Source organism: Oryctolagus cuniculus, chromosome 11 (assembly GCF_964237555.1).
Source record: "Oryctolagus cuniculus chromosome 11, mOryCun1.1, whole genome shotgun sequence".
Taxonomy (NCBI): Eukaryota; Metazoa; Chordata; class Mammalia; order Lagomorpha; family Leporidae; genus Oryctolagus; species Oryctolagus cuniculus.
Window position 1 is genome coordinate 66988470 of NC_091442.1, and position 19681 is coordinate 67008150.

The 19681-nt window shown below is 44.3% G+C and overlaps 1 protein-coding gene across 4 annotated transcripts in view; it reads left to right on the forward strand.

The window, feature by feature from the left end:
• TBC1D30 (TBC1 domain family member 30) overlaps nucleotides 1-19681 on the forward strand; it is a 107107-nt gene that overhangs the window by 62222 nt on the left and 25204 nt on the right. For all 4 annotated transcript variants that reach the window (XM_017341953.3, XM_017341952.3, XM_008256739.4 and 1 more), the window contains 3 exons: nucleotides 1599-1767; nucleotides 5127-5295; nucleotides 9403-9508. In XM_017341953.3, coding sequence (XP_017197442.2) covers nucleotides 1599-1767; nucleotides 5127-5295; nucleotides 9403-9508 — 444 coding nt within the window. The remainder of the gene's footprint in view (nucleotides 1-1598; nucleotides 1768-5126; nucleotides 5296-9402; nucleotides 9509-19681) is intronic.

Consider the following 19681-nt stretch of genomic DNA (forward strand, 5'->3'; position numbering starts at 1 on the left):
GCACAGTACAACAAATGACAGACTGTTTCCTTAAAATTTTCCTCATGTTCCTGAAAAACCCTCTTCTGACCATGGAGTGCTAGGTCCTCACCAGGGCACCCTGTCCCTGCTGGAAATCTATACTTTCCTACCTGGGACCTCCTCCCTCCACACAGGCTGAATAAGAATACTTGAAAAAGTTTGTGGAACAATGGAATGAAAAGATAAATCAATTTGGTCTAACATGTCCATGTGTGTTTCTTTTCATAATGCACATTTTCCATGAAGTTTTTGAAGAGCCCCTCATATTTCTTTTCCTGTTGCTGAGTTCTGGCTTTCAGCACTCTGATTCGCTAGTTGACTTCCCAGTTGTCCATAATGGCTGGTGCTGGGCTGAGGCCAAAGCTGTGAGTCAGGAGCACAATCCAGTTCTCCAATGAGGGTGACAGGAACCCAGTTACTTGAGCCATTACTTCTGCTCCTCAGGATCTGCATTAGCAGGAAGCTGGAGGCAGAGTCAGAGGCATCTCAATCAGAAGCCCAATGCCTGGCCCTCCCTGGAAGCTTCTATCTTAACAACAGATGTCTTAGTGAGGTTCCCTGGAACTGCCCACTAAGAGAGATCTCAGGAGGGCTCTTTCAAGAGTATGTACTCATCCATATTGGCTCATTGAAAGCTATGACCCTGAAAGTTGAAATTATAAGCCAGGGATGAGAGACAAATTGGGCCTTGGCAGGACTGGAAGATAATTTTTTTTTTTTGAAAATAGAATTTTGAAGTATCCAGAGAATAAAAGATGTGAAACAGCTATTTCGTTATCAGCATACAGGGACAGCTATGATTTGGTTTTTAATTTTGTTTTTCTGGTGCTCTGGGGAGTGAGCTGGTCTTTTCCAGAGCCGGTTATACATAGAGCAAGCATGGGACGGAGGAAGGACCAGGATGGATGTCCAAAATGTTGTGTGTGCTTTCCTGGATCATTTTTGTGGTTCTTGACATTTTAGAAAAGATAATACAAATAGAAGAATCAGAATGGAAATAGTAATTTGGAAGACTTATGTGACAGTCTCATGAAAGAAATATATACTTAGCAAAATATCATTTGTCCAAACAAAACCTAGTTGTGTTCTCCCAAGAGAGAAAAGTGGGTGAAAAGCCAACATCAGTTGCTCCAATTACCCATGTTGATGGAAAGTGACTTTGGAGGCCTGCCTCAGGGGCTGCTTTATGATGGGCCAGCTCTTGGTTTCCATATAGAGTTTGTCAAACTGCTCTGATCTCAAGGAGCTATTACTGAGGCTCTTGTAGGCTGTTGAGTGCTTTGTCATTTCTCAGAGTGAGGCTGAGCAGCCACAGCCATAATGGGGGACTCAGGTCCTTCTAAATTCCAGATAGCAGCAGACTGTAGATCTGAGTTACTGGGATAATTATCCTGCTCCTTCCCCCCTCAGGGTGTAGGTGAGCCTTGAAAATCCAGAACATTTGGTACCAACACATGTAAAGCATGATGTACTTTGGCTGATGGCATTTTCTCTATTTGAATATGTTATTTCTATTTAGAATGTGTTGGACTCCTGATTTGTACAAAAACAGTTTTGTTCTTTATCTTTTTCTTCAGATCATGATTTACCTTATTGATAAGGTACTTCCTGAAAGCTATTTTGTCAATAATCTCCGGGCATTGTCTGTGGATATGGCTGTCTTCAGAGATCTCTTGAGATTGAAGCTCCCAGAATTATCTCAGCACCTGGATATGCTTCAGAGAACTGCAAACAAAGAAAGTGGAGGTAGTGATGACTCAGTGCTATTCCTCCTCTGAAAACCTCTGACCTCTCCCTTTCACTGTAGAGATGAGCCTAAACCTTAAATGGAAAGACAGGTTTCCAGGTATTTCTGCTGGTAAGAGTTTGGTGCAGTGAGATAGACTTCTAGAAAACAAAAGCAATACAAAACTGCAAAAATATAAGGTCACACATGGAACCAAGAGCCTAACCCTTCACTGGCACCAGATCAACACTGAAATGATATATTGTATTCTAGGTGATGAATAGTGTTTCTCTCTCTCTCTCTCTCTCTCTCGACAGGCAGAGTTAGACAGTGAGAGAGAAAGGTATTCCTTCCATTGGTTCACCCCCAAAATGGCCTCTAGGGCCGGCACACTGAGCCGATCCGAAGCCAGGAGCCAGGTGCTTCCTCCTGGTCTCCCATGTGGGTGCAGGGCCCAAGCATTTGGGCCATCCTCCACTGCCCTCCCGGGCCACAGCAGAGAGCTAGACTGGAAGAGGAGCAACTGGGACAGAACTGGTGCCCCAACTGGGACTAGAACCCGGGGTGCCAGCGCTGTAGGTGGAGGATTAGCCTAGTGAACCATGGCGCCAGCCAAATAGTGTACTCTCTTAACAGCTAGCTAAGTCACTCTAAGCTGGCACCAAACTCAAGAATTCACTAAAGCTGAGCTACACATACAGGTTAGCACAAACATGATTTTGTGTGAACTACTTAGATTATGGGACAGTAGCTCTGGGTGAGTGGAGGATCACTGTGTCTGGTGGGTGTCATCCAGTTATCAGAGGAACCTAAGCTAGCAGCCCTAATTATACCCACTTCTTGTACTCCCTTGTTTGTGTTCAGGATACCAGAAACAATTGTCAGAAGTTCCTTTGTTTCCTGGGGTGGACATTTGGCCTACTTGTTAAGACCCCTCAAACTGGGGGGCCGGTTCTGTGGCATAGTGGGTAAAGCTGCTACCCACGAAGCTGGCATCCCATATTGATGCCAGCTAGAGTCCTGGATGCTGCAGTTCCAATACAGCTCCCTGCTAAGGGCCTGGGAGAGCAGCAGAGGATGGCACAAACGCTTGGGCCTCTGCACCCATGTGGGGGACCTGGAAGAAATTCCTTGCTCCTGGCTTCGGCTTGCCCCAGCTCTGGCAGTTGCAGCCATCTGGGGGAGTGAACCAGTAGATGGAAGGTCTCTCTCTGTATCTCCTTCTTTTTCTCTGTAACTATGACTTTCAAATAAATAAATAAATAAATCTTAAAAAATTCCATATTGCAGTGCTTGGGTTTCAGTCCTAGCTCTGTTTCTGATTTAAGCTTCCTGCTAACGCTCACCCTTGGAAAGAACAGGTAATGGCTCAAGTAGTTGGGCCCCTGCCACTCACAATGGAGACTTGGATTGAGTTCCTGGTTCATGATTTCATCTGATTCATATGCACTATTGTGGGCATTTGAGAGGTGAACCAGAAGATGGGAGCTCTATCTGTATGTCTGTTGCTCACTCTCTGCCTCTCAAGTAAATAAAAATAATGTAAAAAGCTCTTGTGTTTCCTGTAAATGATTGCTGGATCCTGTTGTGGAGAGTGCATTCCCAGCCAACTCTGATCTCACACTGTTAAATCTGGAAATGTATTAAAGACTTTTGAGGATCTAATCTGCATATAGATGTCTCTAAGCATTTCCTTCTGAGCCAACAATCTTCTCATTTGGTCTGGTGTGCAGCATAACTGTGTACCTGCATGGGTGTAATGATGCTTCCTTCCAGGAAGACCAACCTTGCCTGTACCGAGTTAGACACACTTCATTGAGCTATGTGGTTTTCCCTATGCACTTTGCACTTGGCCATGAGAACAACCTTATATCCTAATCTCTGAGCAAAGAAATTTGGGTGATTGTTTTTCCTGACTGTAATTTGGAAGGATAATCAGTCTAATTATCTAAATTTTTATTTAATTATAATGCATACTATGTTATCTTAAAAAGTGAGAGAGTGTGCTATGTTTTTTAGTGAAATCAAAAATTTCAAAATAGGCTGGGTACCAGATTTTTAAACAGTGTATAATTTAGTTCAAAGTCTTTTAAAACTTAATTGTTGTACAGTCTCTAAATATTTCTGAATTTTCCAGCTACCTATCCATGATTTCTAGTTTAATTCCATTGTGACCTGATACTTATGTATAGTTTAAGATGTAGGCAGACAATTTATAATGAGCAGTTGTATTCTTTTCAGCAGCATTTGAATAAAAGTGGGTTTTATAATATTTAAAAAATCCTGATGGCTTTTGCTTTTCTTTAAAAAGTTTTTAATTTAAAAAGTTAATTTGAAAGGCAGACACACACACACACACACAGAGAGAGAGAGAGAGAGAGAGAGAGAGGGATCTGCCTGTTCATTTCCCAAATGCCTGTAACAGCCGGGGCTGGGCCAGGCTGAAGCCAGAAACCTGGAATCCTGGCCTTCCGTATAGGTGCCAAGGACCCAAGTACTTGAACCATCACTACTCCCTCCCTCCCAGGGTGTGCAGTAGCAAGAAGCTGGAATTGGAAGTAGAGCCATGACTCAAATCCATGTACTCTGATATGGGTGTGGGCATCCCAAGTAGCAACTTAACTGCTCTGCCAAATGTCTGCCCCTTATTTTAATTGAAAATTTTTTATTAATATGTAAAATTTTTTGGCTTTTGCTTTTTAAAATATTTTTATAAAGATTTATTTATTTGAAAGGCAGAGTTACAGAGAGAGGCAGAGACAAAGAGAGAGAGGTCTTCCATCCACTAGTTCACTCCCCAAATGGCTGCAACAGCCAAGGCTGAGCTGATCTGAAGCCGGGAGCCAGGAGCTTCTTCTGACTCTCCCACGTGAGTGCAGGGGCCCAAAGACTTGGGCCATCCTCCACTGCTTTTCCAGGCACATCAGCAGGGAGCTGGATCAGAAGTGGAGCAGCTGAGACTTGAACTGGCACCCATATGGGATGCCAGTGCTGTAGGCCAGGGCTTTAATCCACTGTACCATAGCACTGGCCTGGTTTTTGTTTTTGAGAAAGTAAAATCTTTTCTTTTAATCCTGTTTTTGGTGAGAAAAACCTCCTTAATTTTCAACACCCTACAAAATGTAGATCCAAAGCAAGTTTAATTAAGAGTAAGTAGGTTAAGATTTTTGAAACCATGAAGAATTTGTGAAGTTCATGTCACTGAGTTTTTATTCTGCACACGTATATTCTTCCAGAAACAGATGGGGGAGAAAAGGAGGAAAGGGCAAGCTTTAGAAAGGTGACGAGATCAGTTAGGAAGCTTGGCATATTTAGATGGACTTGGGAAACTGAAAGAGGGTGTTTATGTCGAGGGAATCATGTGTGTGTTTTATTTCAGGTGGATATGAGCCCCCACTTACGAATGTTTTCACGATGCAGTGGTTTCTGACTCTCTTTGCCACGTGCCTACCTAACCACACAGTGTTAAAGATTTGGGATTCAGTCTTCTTCGAAGGGTCAGAAATCATCCTAAGGGTGTCGCTGGCTATTTGGGCAAAATTGGGAGAGTAAGTGATTTCCCCGCTCCATTCTCTTCTGTCTTGTTCTGCACTGTGGTGTTGAGAGCCGTAAGCACTTACGCACTGGAATGGGTAAAGCAGTGGTAGTTAAGCAGGAGGAAAAGAGAAAGTTGTGAACTTGGTTCAGTTGCTGTAGCCTTCTGGGGCGTCAGCTGGCACATCCTTAGATCAGACGGAGTGTGTGGATGTGGCTTCCTCAGGTCGGGAGCTTCTCCTCTCTTCCTCCACCTCCAACCCTCCCACCACACCCTTGTGCTTGTGTCCTGGCTGGTTCACTCTCAGGATGCTGGCTGGGAAGACAGAGAGGAACTTAGGTGGAAGAGCTGGGGATGAGTAGGTTGATTTGTTAGTAACTCCATTTGGATTGTTTATGAATTTTTGTTACATTTTTTATTCTGCTTTTCAGGACTGTGATAAAATTAAATGAGATAAACACGGTGCTTGGCACACAGTAGTGGAACTTGTGAAAGTGCTTTCCTTTTATCAAGACTTAAGTCTGTGCTGAAATCTGGCACTGCCGATGCATATTGCCAAGTAGATTTTTCTTGCATCTTAGTTAGTAGCAGAGGTGAAAAACATAGACTTTCTTCAATCATTTCTACTATTTTATGATTGTTACATTAAAATTTTACCTTTTGGGTAATGTAAGAAGCAAAGAAGTGGAGCAGGCTTTTGGCCAAATGATTAAGACACCCATTGGCATGCCCAAGTTCCATATTGGAGTGCCAAAGGCTCTGGACTCCAGCTTCCTGCTAATGCCTAGGGGACAGTGATGACCAAAGGATTGGGTCTCTGAGGGAGACCTGGATTCAGTTATAGGGGCCTGGCTTCAGCCTTGGCTCAGCCCTGGCTGTCATGGGCATTTATGGAGTGAACTAGCACATGGGAGAGCTCTGTTTCTCAAATAAACAAAAAGAAGCAGAGAAAATGTAAGTATTTCTTTATTAGAACTATGAACGACAACATGTCAGAAAGCTAATAAATCATTGGCAATGTTTTTTTTTTTTTTAAAGATTTTATTTATTTATTTGAAAGTCAGTTACACAGAGAGGAGAGGCAGAGGGTGGGGGGAGAGGTATTCCATTCAATGGTTCACTCCCAATTGGCCATAACGGCTGGAGCTGTGCTGATCTGAAGCCAGGAGCCAGGAGCTTCTTCCGGGTCTCCCACGGGGGTGCAGGGGCCCAAGGACTTGGGCCATCTTCTACTGCTTTCACAGACCATAGCAGGGAGCTAGATTGGAAGTGGAGCAGCTGGGTCTCAAACAGGTGCCCATATGGGATGCTGGCGCTTCAAGCCAGGGCATTAACCACTGCGCCACAGCGCCACAGCGCCAGCCCCTAGAAAGCCTTTTTTTTTTTTTAAACTGCCTTTTTATTTATGAGGGCTTCATTCCTGGAGACTTCCAATATTTTTAACTATTTTGCAAACAAACTACAAAGATGCACCAGTTACTCATTCAGGTAACTGGATTGGAACCCAGACACTCTGATATGGGATGGGGGCCTCTTAAATCATGTCTCAACTGCTAGGCCAAATGTGCATCCTGTGTTAGTTATTAATGATGGATCAAGAGGAAAAGATGTGGTCCTGGTCTTGTTCCCATCTATTCATTTTCTGTAGGATTAGATTTATTCCTATAGTCGTGCCAGCGATGTCACATTATTAAAATCATCATAGCTGTAAATAAGAGCCAGTGTTCACTGAGTGTTTGTAGTGGACTGGTACTCTGGGTGTATTAACTCATTTATTCTACGCCACCCTATGAGGTGTGCACTATTATGATTTCCATTTTGCAAATAGAACTGAGGCACAGAAGCTCAGTCAGTTACCCCATTAGGAAGTGGAAGGGCCTGATTTTGAAACCAGGCATCTTGGCTCTAGAACCTGTGCTTCTAAAGATGTGAATTTGGTGAAAGTAACTGGCTACTGTGTGTGACATTTAGGGACTGCATGCATTGGACAGAATGAATGTTTCAGAGTTCTTGCTCATGGTAGTTAAATGTGTTTTGAGCGTGCAGCTTGTCCTGGGGAAGGGACAGCCACCATCATGCATCATCACGTGCCGGCAGTGTCCATCATTCTGTTAGGCAGTGTAAGCACATTGTCGTATGCACTTCTCCTGGCAATCCTGAGAAGTGGGCAGGATTGATCTCCCTGTCTTTTCAAGTGAGAAAACTACTCCAGGGAAGTGGTCAGCTGGTTCATGGTCACACAGCTCCTGATAGCAAAAATGGTTCTCAAACCTGGATCTTGCCATAAACAGCATAGTGTAAGTCTTCAGTTTATGTACACCTGAATAACATTGAAGCTTTGTATCAGGGCACTTCAGAGGTTTGTAGGAAATGGAATTAAAATGTAAACTGATTTTGATGCAAAATGTTTTGGAACTCCAGGTACAATTTTTTCATAATACACATCTTTTTTTTTTTTTTTTTTTTTTTTGACAGGCAGAGTGGACAGTGAGAGAGAGAGAGAGACAGAGAGAAAGGTCTTCCTTTGCCGTTGGTTCACCCTCCAATGGCCGCCGCGGCCGGCGCGCTGCGGCCGGCGCACCGCGCTGATCCGATGGCAGGAGCCAGGAGCCAGGTGCTTTTCCTGGTCTCCCATGGGGTGCAGGGCCCAAGCACCTGGGCCATCCTCCACTGCACTCCCAGGCCACAGCAGAGAGCTGGCCTGGAAGAGAGGCAGCCGGGACAGAATCCGGCGCCCCGACCGGGACTAGAACCCGGTGTGCCGGCGCCGCTAGGCGGAGGATTAGCCTAGTGAGCCGCGGCGCCGGCCCATAATACACATCTTTCATGAACTTTTTGATGACCTGTTGTTTATGTGGATTTCATTTTTTTTGCTCTAAATTTACCTTTTAATTTCATTTTTCCATGGACATGTTGAAGTCCTCTCATGTCCATCTATAGTCATCAGTCTATAGGATGTTTCACAAGTAGAACTTCCTGAGTTCTCAGGGCCCTGTTGCTTGGTGGAGATTACATCCTGCTTCTTGCATCCAGCTCAGTACGTAGATAAAGAATCTGTCACCTGCAACCTGTGAGGCAGGTTAGACTTAGTCTTTCTTCTACAGAAAGGGAAAGGGGGAAATATCCAAAGCAAAGAGCCCCAGGTATTTCCATTTCACCTATCATGATGTTGTTTGTATACTAAGATTACTCTGTCTCTCCATCTCTTTCTAACTCTGCCTCTAAAATAAATCTTTAAAAAGTACTAAAGGAAACTAACGTAGAGGAACTTTCTACAGAATGAATTGCGTTTTGTGACCAGCATTGTGGCCCAAAGAGTTAAGCTACCACCTGTAACACTGCCATCCCATATGAGCACCCATTAAGTCCCAGCTGCTCTATTTCTGTTCCAGCTTCCTGGTCATGGGAATACAATGGAAGGTGGTCCGAGTACTTGTGTCCCTGTTACCCACATGGGAGACCAGGATGGAATTCCAGGCTCCTGGCTTCAGCTTGGCCCAGATCTGGCTGTTGTAGTCATTTGGAGAGTAAAGCAGCATGTGGAAGATCTGTCTCTCTTTCTCGTTCCCTCCCTCTATAACTCTGCCTTTCAAATGAACAAATCTTTTCTTTGAAGATATATTTATTTATTTTAAAGGCAGGGTTACAGAGAGGTAGAGGGAGGGAGGGAGGGTGGGAGAGGGAGAGAGAATATCTTCCATCTGCTGGTTCACTCCCCAAATGGCTGTAATGGTTGGAGCTGTGCCCATCTGAAGCCAGGAGCTTCTTCTCCTACATGGGTGCAGGGGCCCAAGCACTTGGGCCATTTTCTACTGCTTTTGCAGGCCAGAGAGCTAGATCAGAAGTGAAGCAGCCAGGACATGAACAGGCACCCATATGGGATGCTGGCACTGCAGGTGGAGGCTTAACCTACTACACTGCCACACTGGCCTCCTGTGGCACTTTTTATCTTTTCTCTACACACAGCAGCTGCACTGTGAGTGTAGCCCAGGTTTTGATTTTTGTTGATTGCCAGCTTGATTGACTTGATGGCAAGGGTCTGTATGTGCCCTGTACATGCACCACCTGTTGTACAGCATGGGTGTCTTCAAGTCCTTTTGTCTGTCTTCTCTTCGTGCAGGCAGATAGAATGCTGTGAAACAGCAGACGAGTTCTACAGCACCATGGGGCGCCTGACTCAGGAGATGCTGGAGAATGATCTTCTGCAAAGCCATGAACTCATGCAGGTAGGTGGGCAGCATGGCCCTGCCTTGGCTCAGACAACCCCAGGGCTGTGGGAAGAACCAGTGTCAGAGCAGCATGCTTGGGAAATGTCATTGGCCAGCCCTCAGATGTAGTGGTTCGACTGACTAAAAGCCTATATATATCTTGATGAGAATCTGTGTCACCAGAGAAAGGAGGAAATGAATAATGGGTATTTGTTGTGGCTTCCATTCAAACTGTGTTGCTGGAAGATCAGTAGGTGTAATATAAAAATAAGCTGGAAAAATGAAAGTGGAACAAAATCACCAGATACTCTGAATCTGATTCTTCACCTTTTTAAAAGGGGACTTGTGGGGTAAAATAATTATTGTAGGAGTGGAATAATTCAGAATAAAAGAGGAGATGAATCAGTGACTTGGTTTGTTTTGTTGACATTTTCAACTCGGGCTGTTACTTATAAACCATGAATTTCAAAGTGAAAAATGCGAAGGATATGGCTATTTTCTGGCATGCTTCTATCTCCCAGTATCATGTTCATGAAGTCATTAAACCTGACAGTGTGGGCAAGATGGATGATTTGTTAATGCTCTCTCAGCAGCACAATTTATCTTCATTCTCTTCCAATGATTCATTCTCTTTTTCTTCTTCATGTTCTTCATTCATTCTCCTCTCCTCTTGCTGCTGCTTCCTCTTGCCATTGACCAACTGTGAGTGATGTTCACGGTTGTCCTTGGGCCTTCCTCCCTTCTTTCTCTGTGATTTCTCTCTCCTTTTTCTTTGTTTCAACTTTCACCATTGTGTTGGGTTCCATGTCCCACATCACTTTTGGGTTCTGGGGCCCAGACCAGAGACTCAAAAACAAGACTCAGGTCTTGAGAAGAGAGGAGCTTCATTCTTTTGCTGCTTTCCTGTACCCCCACTTCCTTAGCAAAATGCCTTACTGTTAGTGGACAGCCAACTGATTTATGGAGAATATTGACTACCTAAGTATTTTTTTGCATTCTCACCTCTTCATTCTCAAAGGAGGACATGTTCTATCTGACCCTTACATTTATGTTCTGGTTCTAATTTTTCTCCCAGATTCCAGGCTATTGCTTCATTGATCATTCTGTCTTGGAGGGAAGTGCCTTTTTTTTTTTTTTTTGAGCATTGTTGTGTATTCCAAGTCCCTCCCTTAAATCCTGTAGGGCCGGCGCCGCGGCTCACTAGGCTAATCCTCCGCCTAGCGGCGCTGGCACACCGGGTTCTAGTCCCGGTCGGGGTGCCGGATTCTGTCCCGGTTGCCCCTCTTCCAGGCCAGCCCTCTGCTGTGGCCAGGGAGTGCAGTGGAGGATGGCCCAGGTGCTTGGGCCCTGCACCCCATGGGAGACCAGGAAAAGCACCTGGCTCCTGGCTCCTGCCATCGGATCAGCGCGGTGCGCCGGCCGCAGCGCGCCGGCCGCAGCGGCCATTGGAGGGTGAACCAACGGCAAAGGAAGACCTTTCTCTCTGTCTCTCTCTCTCTCTCACTGTCCACTCTGCCTGTCAAAAAAAAAAATAAAAAAAAAAATCCTGTAGAATGGCCAGATTCATAAAACCCTAAGCAGATTGTGAGATATCACCTCTTCTCCCTCCTGCTTGAAGCTTCCATGGCCATTCACTGCCTACAAAACAAAGCATGGATTTCTTAACTTGTTACCCAATGCTCTTGACATTAGCCTGTGTTTTCAGCTGTAGTTCCTAGTCTTCCCTTTTGTACCTTGTCCTGTTCTCATCTACTCAAGCTGTCCTACATACCTGGAAATGCCTGGACATCTGCCCTCTGCATACCTTTGCTTACACTGTGCAGCCTTTGTCTGCTCCTTCCCTACACGTACCTTCTTCCTGAAGGTTTTGGTTCAGATGCTGTCCCTTTATAACACAGCCTCTGATGGTCTCAACTCAAGTCACCTCCCATTTCTTTGAGTTGCCATTTATTTCGTTTGTTCTTCTCTTATGAGTCTTTGCCATCATATTCTGCCTTGACTTAAGACTGTGTCTTGTTTCCTTAATCATGTTATAAGTTTCCTGGGGACAAGGACATTACTTAGCACTATGCCTTTTATTTAGAATTGCTCAATACATTTATTAATTAATTAAGTAATCACTTATCAAGAATCTGTGGTTAGTTTTCTCCTTTTTAAAGCAATAAATATTTTCTGGATTAAACAAAACTCTCAGAGCTCCTTCTAGGTGCCCTCTGTTCTGATACAGTCAGCATTTTGCTGCCAGAACAATTGTCCACAACTAGAAGTTTAGTCATTTCATTGTTCCACACTAAAGCCTTGTGTGCTTCCTTATTACTAACTCCACCTTGTCTTCAAGGCTCTGTTAGCTTCTACAGTGGTTTACTGAGCATCTCTGAATGTCAGGCACTGTGGCAGGTGCTAAGGATACAATAGAGAATAAAACATGGGTCTATTCTGAGGGAGCTTATTTTCTCCTATGATACAGTGTGGGAAGTGGGCCAAGAGAGGTGTGCATAGGGGCTGGGGGCTGAGTAAAAAACAGGGCCTAAGCCAGCGTTGGAGTAGGGAGTGGGGAAGGGGTAAGATAAAGGAGAGGAAGTCAAGAAAAACTTTCTTGAGGAATTGAATGTCTAGCTGAAGGAATGAGTGCCTAGTTTTACCTTTGAAGATGAAGAAGAGTTGGCTAAGCTGTGTGTTTGTGTGTGTGTGTGTGTATGCACCTTTGCATACACACATGAGGATGTGTGTGGAGGGGAGGAAGTGGTGCAGAGCTGAGGGGTAGTTGGTGGTTGAGGGAGAGGTGTGAACAAAGCCATGGTGATCAAATACTGTGTGACGTGTAAGGGAAACCACAAGTTTACTATTCAGGGACTGAGGCATGGAAGCCCACTACCCAGACTCTCTGTCTTGGGTCAGCAGTTGTGAAAGGATGCTTACTGACATTCTAGGGATTCTGTGCATCCTTGGAAATGGGAGGAGAAGAGCTGTGGATGTCATTTTAAGGAGAGGAGGAACATAGTTTGGGTTGTGCTTTATATTAACTACCTGGACAGGTCTGTGAAGGAGGGATTAGAAAGGGTCATCTCTGATAGTGGGAGGCCTTTGAGGAGGCAGTGAAGGGCAGAGACAAGAACTGAACAGAGGCCCCCCGCTCCTCCCCAGCGCCCGTGGCCCCCTCCTCCGAGCCCCGCGCCTCGCCGGAGTGGGAACCCCCGGATCCCTCAGGCCCACGGGGGAGGCCCGGGCTGGGCCGGGCGCGGCCGCCCTGACCCCGACGCCGTGGCCCGCGCAGCTACGTCGTTGTCAGCAGCCTGGAGTCCTGGTGGCCGAGGACTACAGGATCCTGTACCTGAACAGCGCCGCGCCACGCCACGGTGCAGGATGCCGGCCTCGGCCGGCTCAGGAAGTGCTACCAGATGACAGACAGGAGGAGATTCCAATAAAAATGGAAGAAGAGCCAAGTTCTGCTTTGGACTCTGAAGAGACTTTCAATTCTTGTAGGCAGAGTTACACAGTGGAGACAGAGAGAAGGGTCTTCTCTTTCCATTGGTTCACCCTGAAAGTGGCCGCTACGGCCAGCGCGTTGCGACTGTGCGCTTCGCTGATCCGAAGCCGGGAGCCAGGTGCTTATCCTGGTCTCCCATGGGGTGCAGGGCCCAAGCACTTGGGCCATCCTCCACTGCCTTTCCAGGCCACAGCAGAGAGCTGGACTGAAAGAGGGGCAACCGGGAAAGAATCCAGCACCCGACCGAGACTAGAACCTGGTATGCCAGCACCACAGGCGGAGGATTAGCCTAATGAGCCGCAGTGCTGGTCATGTGATGCATTTATGATAACATAATAAACAGTAAATGTTTATTAACAGGAAAACCCAGGAAAAACAAAGTATAAAGTATTTTCAGTATTATTTGAGAATTTATATACTGAGTCAAGTTGTATAAGATCTTGACTTTTTTCTTTTAGGAAAAGAAAGTGCGGATTCAATATTAGTACATTTTACCATTGTAGAGGACCATGTATATTTTGGAAGAAATACTTTGAGTTAATTGTCCTTAGGGTGCATTAGTTCTGCTGCTTGTCTAACAGCTCTGTAAAATATATGTGAGAATGATTGTGTAACTTGAAACTCATTTCAATATTAAACTCTATCATTTTTCTATAGTAAATATGGAGAATTTGGGTAGTTTGTGTTCTTATTTGTATCCATATTCCATCTCCCTTCCCGGGACTGTGTCATTTGTTTCCTCAGATCCCAGGCTGGCTTTATTGTGTAGAATGTGCCTTGTATACAGGAAGCACTTCAGAAGATGGTAAATGGGAACATTTTTACAATTTGTTTATGAATTCCAGAAATGAGATGATAACTGAAATACTTGACATCTTTATTTTCTACCACTCGGAATCAGTGTAAATAGTCGTTCAAGTGTCACAAACACTATGAAAGGCTTATGTGCCTGTGGAAATCTGGAAGGGCAGCATCACAGCAGTGAAGCGCCTATACTGTTGTGGTATTTTCACTGTGCCCTGCCCGTCCTACTTTATAAATGCTGTAGTTCTCCAAATCCTACTTTTAGTCCTAAAGGGTAATATAAACTAGAATTTGACATCTTAAATAATAGAGAGATTCCCCTATCTGAACCTGTCACAGCCGATCACAGCAAGCAAAAGCATGAATGTAAAAGATAGTTAAATTAATTAATTAATTAATGATTTAGCATGTGACTGAGGAATGTTAATATGATAATATATGTAAAATATATGATGGAAATACTATTAGAAAGGGTAAATATAATAAACAATCAACAAGTCAAAATGGAGGGAGAGTATGGATTTCAGAGGCAGAAAAATGTCTTCATATGTGTGTAGAATTCACCAGTGAAATTTATCTTATAGTTTCATTTGTAGTTTAATTATAATAAATAACAGACACAATATAAAGAGAAATGTTGTATTGTGAAGATAGAATGGTATTTTTTAGTTTATTTTTTCCTTGAATATTTCAAGATTAAAATAAATTAGCATTACTGAAAAAAAAAAAAAAACTGAACAGAGACGATACTTAGGAGGTGAGGTCAGATGGTCTTGGCCATATAAACCGAATACAGGGATGAGGGAGAAAGAAATAGGGTAGACAAGGACAACCCACAAGTTTCTGATTTAGGAGGAAGAGGGTGAGTTTATGGGGATAGGAGTTTGGGTTTGTTTTCGGGCAGATCACATTGGGGGTGTACTTTAGCTGTCCTTTCCTGTCTGTATTAATCGCTTTTTCATTACTTTAAAATACCTGAGAGGTTCTACTTATGAAGGAAGAAGGTTTATTTTGGCTTGTAGTTTTGGAGGTTCACAGTCTAAGATCAGGCAGCTCCATTAGTGTGGCATCTGATGAAGGCTGCCAGTGGTGGACTGCATGCAGAGGGAGGGTCACACAGTGGGCCAGGAAGCAGAGAGACACAGGGAGCACACTCTTCTCTAGCCTTTATGTGGTCTCTCCTTGTTAAGACATCATGATTCGACCTTGGGGCTCTACCCTAGCAACCTAATCAAATCCAGTCCTTTCCTATAGGTCCCACCTTCAGACTCCATAATTGATTCAAGCTTCCACCAGACTCCATCAAGCACTGACATTAATCTACCAACTGTTAACATACCACTTTGGGTCTTACATGCCTGCATGAGTTGGGGGAGTCAAACCATAACACTACCCTAGGCATTCCTTTCCACTTTACAACCAGAAACTTTTGTGCTGGCCCCAGCTTTGGTGCTTCCCAGGTGTCTGTGGGTCATGATTCCCCCTAATACTTCATCTGTGAAAAATCCTGTGTGCTCCTCTGGGCCCTGCTCAGTCCCCTCTCTCCTACCCTTGCACAGCCTTTGTTAGCTGTCAGTGATGCTGCCTCCTCTTTATTCCTTCAGTAATAAAGATTTCTGACAATTGATTTAATGCTAATTACAAGTTACTTGGTACTGTATGGGAGGTTTTCAAGTACGTTCTCTGCTTTCTCTGAGGAGGTATCAATGCCTTAACAATAGGTTTCTGTCTTCATGACACCTAGCATAGAGCTAAGAACAGAAATGGTTGCTCACTGCATACAATGAATGACAGAGCATTAGGTCTTGAGGCAGAGGTTTTCAAACCTGACTGTGTGTGAAACCTCTCAGGAACAGGTTAAAATATACATATTTGGGATGAGCGTTTGGTATAGCATTTAAAATACAGCTTGGAATGACCACAACCCATAATGGAGATCCTGGGCTCGGGTTCTAGCTCCACTTCCAAATCCAGCTTCCTGCTATATGCACCCTGGGAAGCAGCAGGTGATGCCTCAAGAAGTTGGGCCTCTGCCACCCGTGTGGGAGACCTGGGTGGCATTCTAGGCTCCTGGTGTTGGCCTGGCCCAGATATGGCTGTTGTAGGTATTTGGGGAATGAATGAGAAGATGGGTAATATCTGTGTCTCTCCGCCTTTTCAAATACAACAATCATTTTTAAAGTTCATGGAAAAATGGAGTTAGATAAATTTATTTTTAAAAAGTACAGATATTTGGGCTATGGGTGATTCTGACACAGGTAGGTGGTTTTAGACAACACTAAAATAAACACTGGCTTAAAAGAAGCTTTACAGAGAGGAAATGAAGGCTTGGTGAGGGAGTACCTTTCCAGCTTCTTAGGTTGTCTAGTGACAGACCCAGGTCTGAGAGCCATGTTCATGACTCCTGGCCTCATGCTTTCCCCCACCACCCAGCACACTGCTTCTACCTTGCTAAAAAGACTCTTTGTAAAGACTGAACTCCTCTTTAGAAGGATAAGGAAGCATCTTATTTCACTTAAGGGTGAGGAAACCTAAGGCCACGTGGAGATTTATAACATCATTTGCAGGCCATACAAAATTATCAGTGTAAACATTAGCCTGCTATAGAGGTATTAAATTTTGAGTCCTGCCTGCGTTGCCTTGGCAGGGCCAGATCACAAATGATTTGCAGGCCTTACATGGCCTGTGAGCAGGATACCCTCTGGAAATTTTTCCAGAAGGAATGGGGGCTACCAGGGAATTTTCACAAAAGCTAGTTCACGGGTAAATTAAAAGATAAGTTTGGGGGCAGAGATTTGGTACAGTGGTTAAGCTGCTGCTTGGGATGCTTGCATTCCATAATGTGCCTGCTTCAAGTCCTGGCTCCTCTGCTTCTTCTTTTTCTTTTTTTTTTATTTGACAGGCAGAGTGGACAGTGAGAGAGAGACAGAGAGAAAGGTCTTCCTTTGCCGTTGGTTCACCCTCCAATGGCCGCCACAGCCGGTGCGCTGCGGCCGGCGCACCGCGCTGATCTGATGGCAGGAGCCAGGTACTTCTCTTGGTCTCCCATGCGGGTGCAGGGCCCAAGGACTTGGGCCATCCTCCACTGCACTCCCGGGCCATAGCAGAGAGCTGGCCTGGAAGAGGGGCAACCGGGACAGAATCCAGCGCCCCGACTGGGACTAGAACCCGGTGTGCCGGCGCCGCAAGGTGGAGGATTAGCCTACTGAGCCGCGGCGCCGGCCTCCTCTGCTTCTGACGCAGCTTCCTGCTAATGTGTACCCTGGAAGGCAGCAGATGGTGGCCCAGGTACCTGAATGCCTGCAACCCATGTGGGAGATGTGGATTGAGTTACGGGCTTCTGGCTTTGGCTCTAGTCCAACCCTGGCTATTTTGGATATTTAGGGAGTTATCCGATGGATGGAAGATCTCTGACCAACTCTTTCTACCTTTCAGACAAAGTGAAAATAAATAAAAAAGGGTAAAATCTAAGTTTATTTTTGTGTAAAAAATTTTGGAAATCCATGTATAGTTTTTTCATGATACATATTTTCCGTGAACTTTGTGAAGACCCTTCATGCCGTCTTTGTCCTCTAGGAGTTTCCAACCTTAGGTAGCAGGAGAAAGAACCACTTCTTTACACTGCTTTTAAGAGAATCCTGGAGGGGCCACTGCAGGCTGCAGCTTGACTGATTAGATTCCATGGTGGTAGTGTTTCTCTTGTCAAGGGAGCATCTGGGTGAAGATGACCAGAACCTCATTTTTTTTTTTTTTAACAACTTCTGTTTTCATGTTTTCTTTTTTTGGTAAAGCATGTCAATAATGAAAAAAGAAAATTGAATTCCTTTTCTGCCATGGTTAAATATAAATGTCTGTGTAAGGGTATGCTGGTAGTGAAGGCAGTGAACAGACGTGTTTCCTTGGTATCACAGAATGTTAAGGAAGGGAATGGCGCATGCCATTTCAAGCCACTCTCCTCTCTGTGTTCACCTTTTTAAGAAAGGTAATTCAGTGACACTGATCTGACTATGGTAGACCCTAAATCCATCAGCAAGCTTGAAATGGCTCCAGATGAGAAATGTTCTTATTTTAAAGTATTTCTGAGCTAAAGGACCCTTTTGGGCCTTTCTCATATTTTTCCATTCTAAATGCCCTACCCTTATCCATCCCTCCCTGGACATCACATAACTCTTCTTATTAGAAATGTTCATTTTAATATCTTCTTGATAGTGTTGAGTATAGAAGCTGGGAGAATGCTGGTGGAACAGTGTATTCAGGTCTCAGCAGGACTTTTGATTGATAGTCTCTGGTAAATCCCTTTAGGGCAATTTAAGAAGAAACATAGATGCTGTTAATAGAAGGGTTAGTAGATTCTCGAAAAACCTAGCCCAAAGTGCTAATGGTTTACTGTGATCTGGAGACAGCTCTGGTATGACACAGGCACTAAATACCTTCTGGCCTCCAGTGTTGCCTTTCTTGAATCAGAGATGTGGTGGAAATTATAAGGGTATTGTTGATTGTTCAAGAGAGGACGTTTGATGAGTTACTTCTGTCAACATTTGAAACCATCTGCTTGCAGGAGAGTGCATGACTGTATTGGGAAGTGTTTGAGCAGTGCCATTGTGACCATCTGTTGGAAAGGATCTGAAAGGGGCTCTGGGCTGGGAGGGAGGAAGGCTGAACTAAATTGTGCTTAACTTCCTTTTTAACCCTAAGAGTCCATGGCATGCCACACTTGGGCTCTAAGATGGTTGGTAAACTGTCTTTCTTGGAATTTTGGTTTTCAGGTACCCTGAGTGCTGTGGAGTTGTGCCAGGGCCCTATTTGGAAACAAGTTTGTTTGAGGAACCCTGGACTATTTCAGAAACAAAGGACTATTTCAAAGCAAGTGATAGAGAAAGACCTGAATTAGAAGTTGAAAATTCCATGGAGCCAGTTTTCCTTTGGGTCAAGTTTGGGTCAAGTGTCTTTAGCTGAATGCTCCCTGAAAGAACTTGCTAGGAACCCAAGCTTTTGTCCTGGGGCAGGATGGTAAAGTAGGGGCAGGAGGTAATTCCTATACCTTGCTTATAAACTTATTTTACAGGACTGAACAGGGGGAATTTTCTGCTGTAGATTGAGTATCCCTTATGCAAAAGGCTTGGGACCAGAAGTGTTTTGGATTTTTTCAGATTTTGGAATATTTGCATTAAAATGATTAGGTATCTTGGGGATGGGCTCCAAGTCTAAACATGATATTCTGTTTTGTTTCATATACACCATATGCCCATAACTTGAAGATAACTCTGTATAATATTTTAGATAATTTCATAAACAAAACAAAGTTTTATGATATGGAATTTTTCACTTGTGTCATTGACACCCAAAGTTTTGGAGTTTGGGGCATTTTAGATTTCAGATTAAGATGCTCATCCTGTACCTTGTTCCAAAACTGGCATGAATGAAGCACAGGTGGATCTTCAGATCATCATTCCATTGTCGTCCATGAGACATCTTAATTCACCTGTAAGAAATTTCAAAATTCCTCATGTTAGTAATCTCATCTTTTATTATTTTTTTTGTTAAGGACTTATTTATTATTTGAAAGACAGAGAGGGATGGCTGGGGAAAGAGGGTATCTTTTATTCACTGATTCACTCCCCAAATGGCCTCAATAACTGGGGCTGGTCCAGGCCAAAGCTTGGAGCCCAAACCCCATCCAAGTCTCCCACATGGGTAGCAGGGGCCCAAGCACTTGGGCCATCTTCCGCTATTCTCCCAGGCACAGTAGCAGGAGCTGGGATCAGAAGTGGGGCAGCTGGGACTCAGTTCAACCTGTGCTCCTAGATAAGGTGCCAGCATCGCAGGCAACAGCTTAGCCCGCTGTGCCACCACACTGGCCCTGTAATCTCATCTTTTAAAGTTGAATTTAATTGATTGGG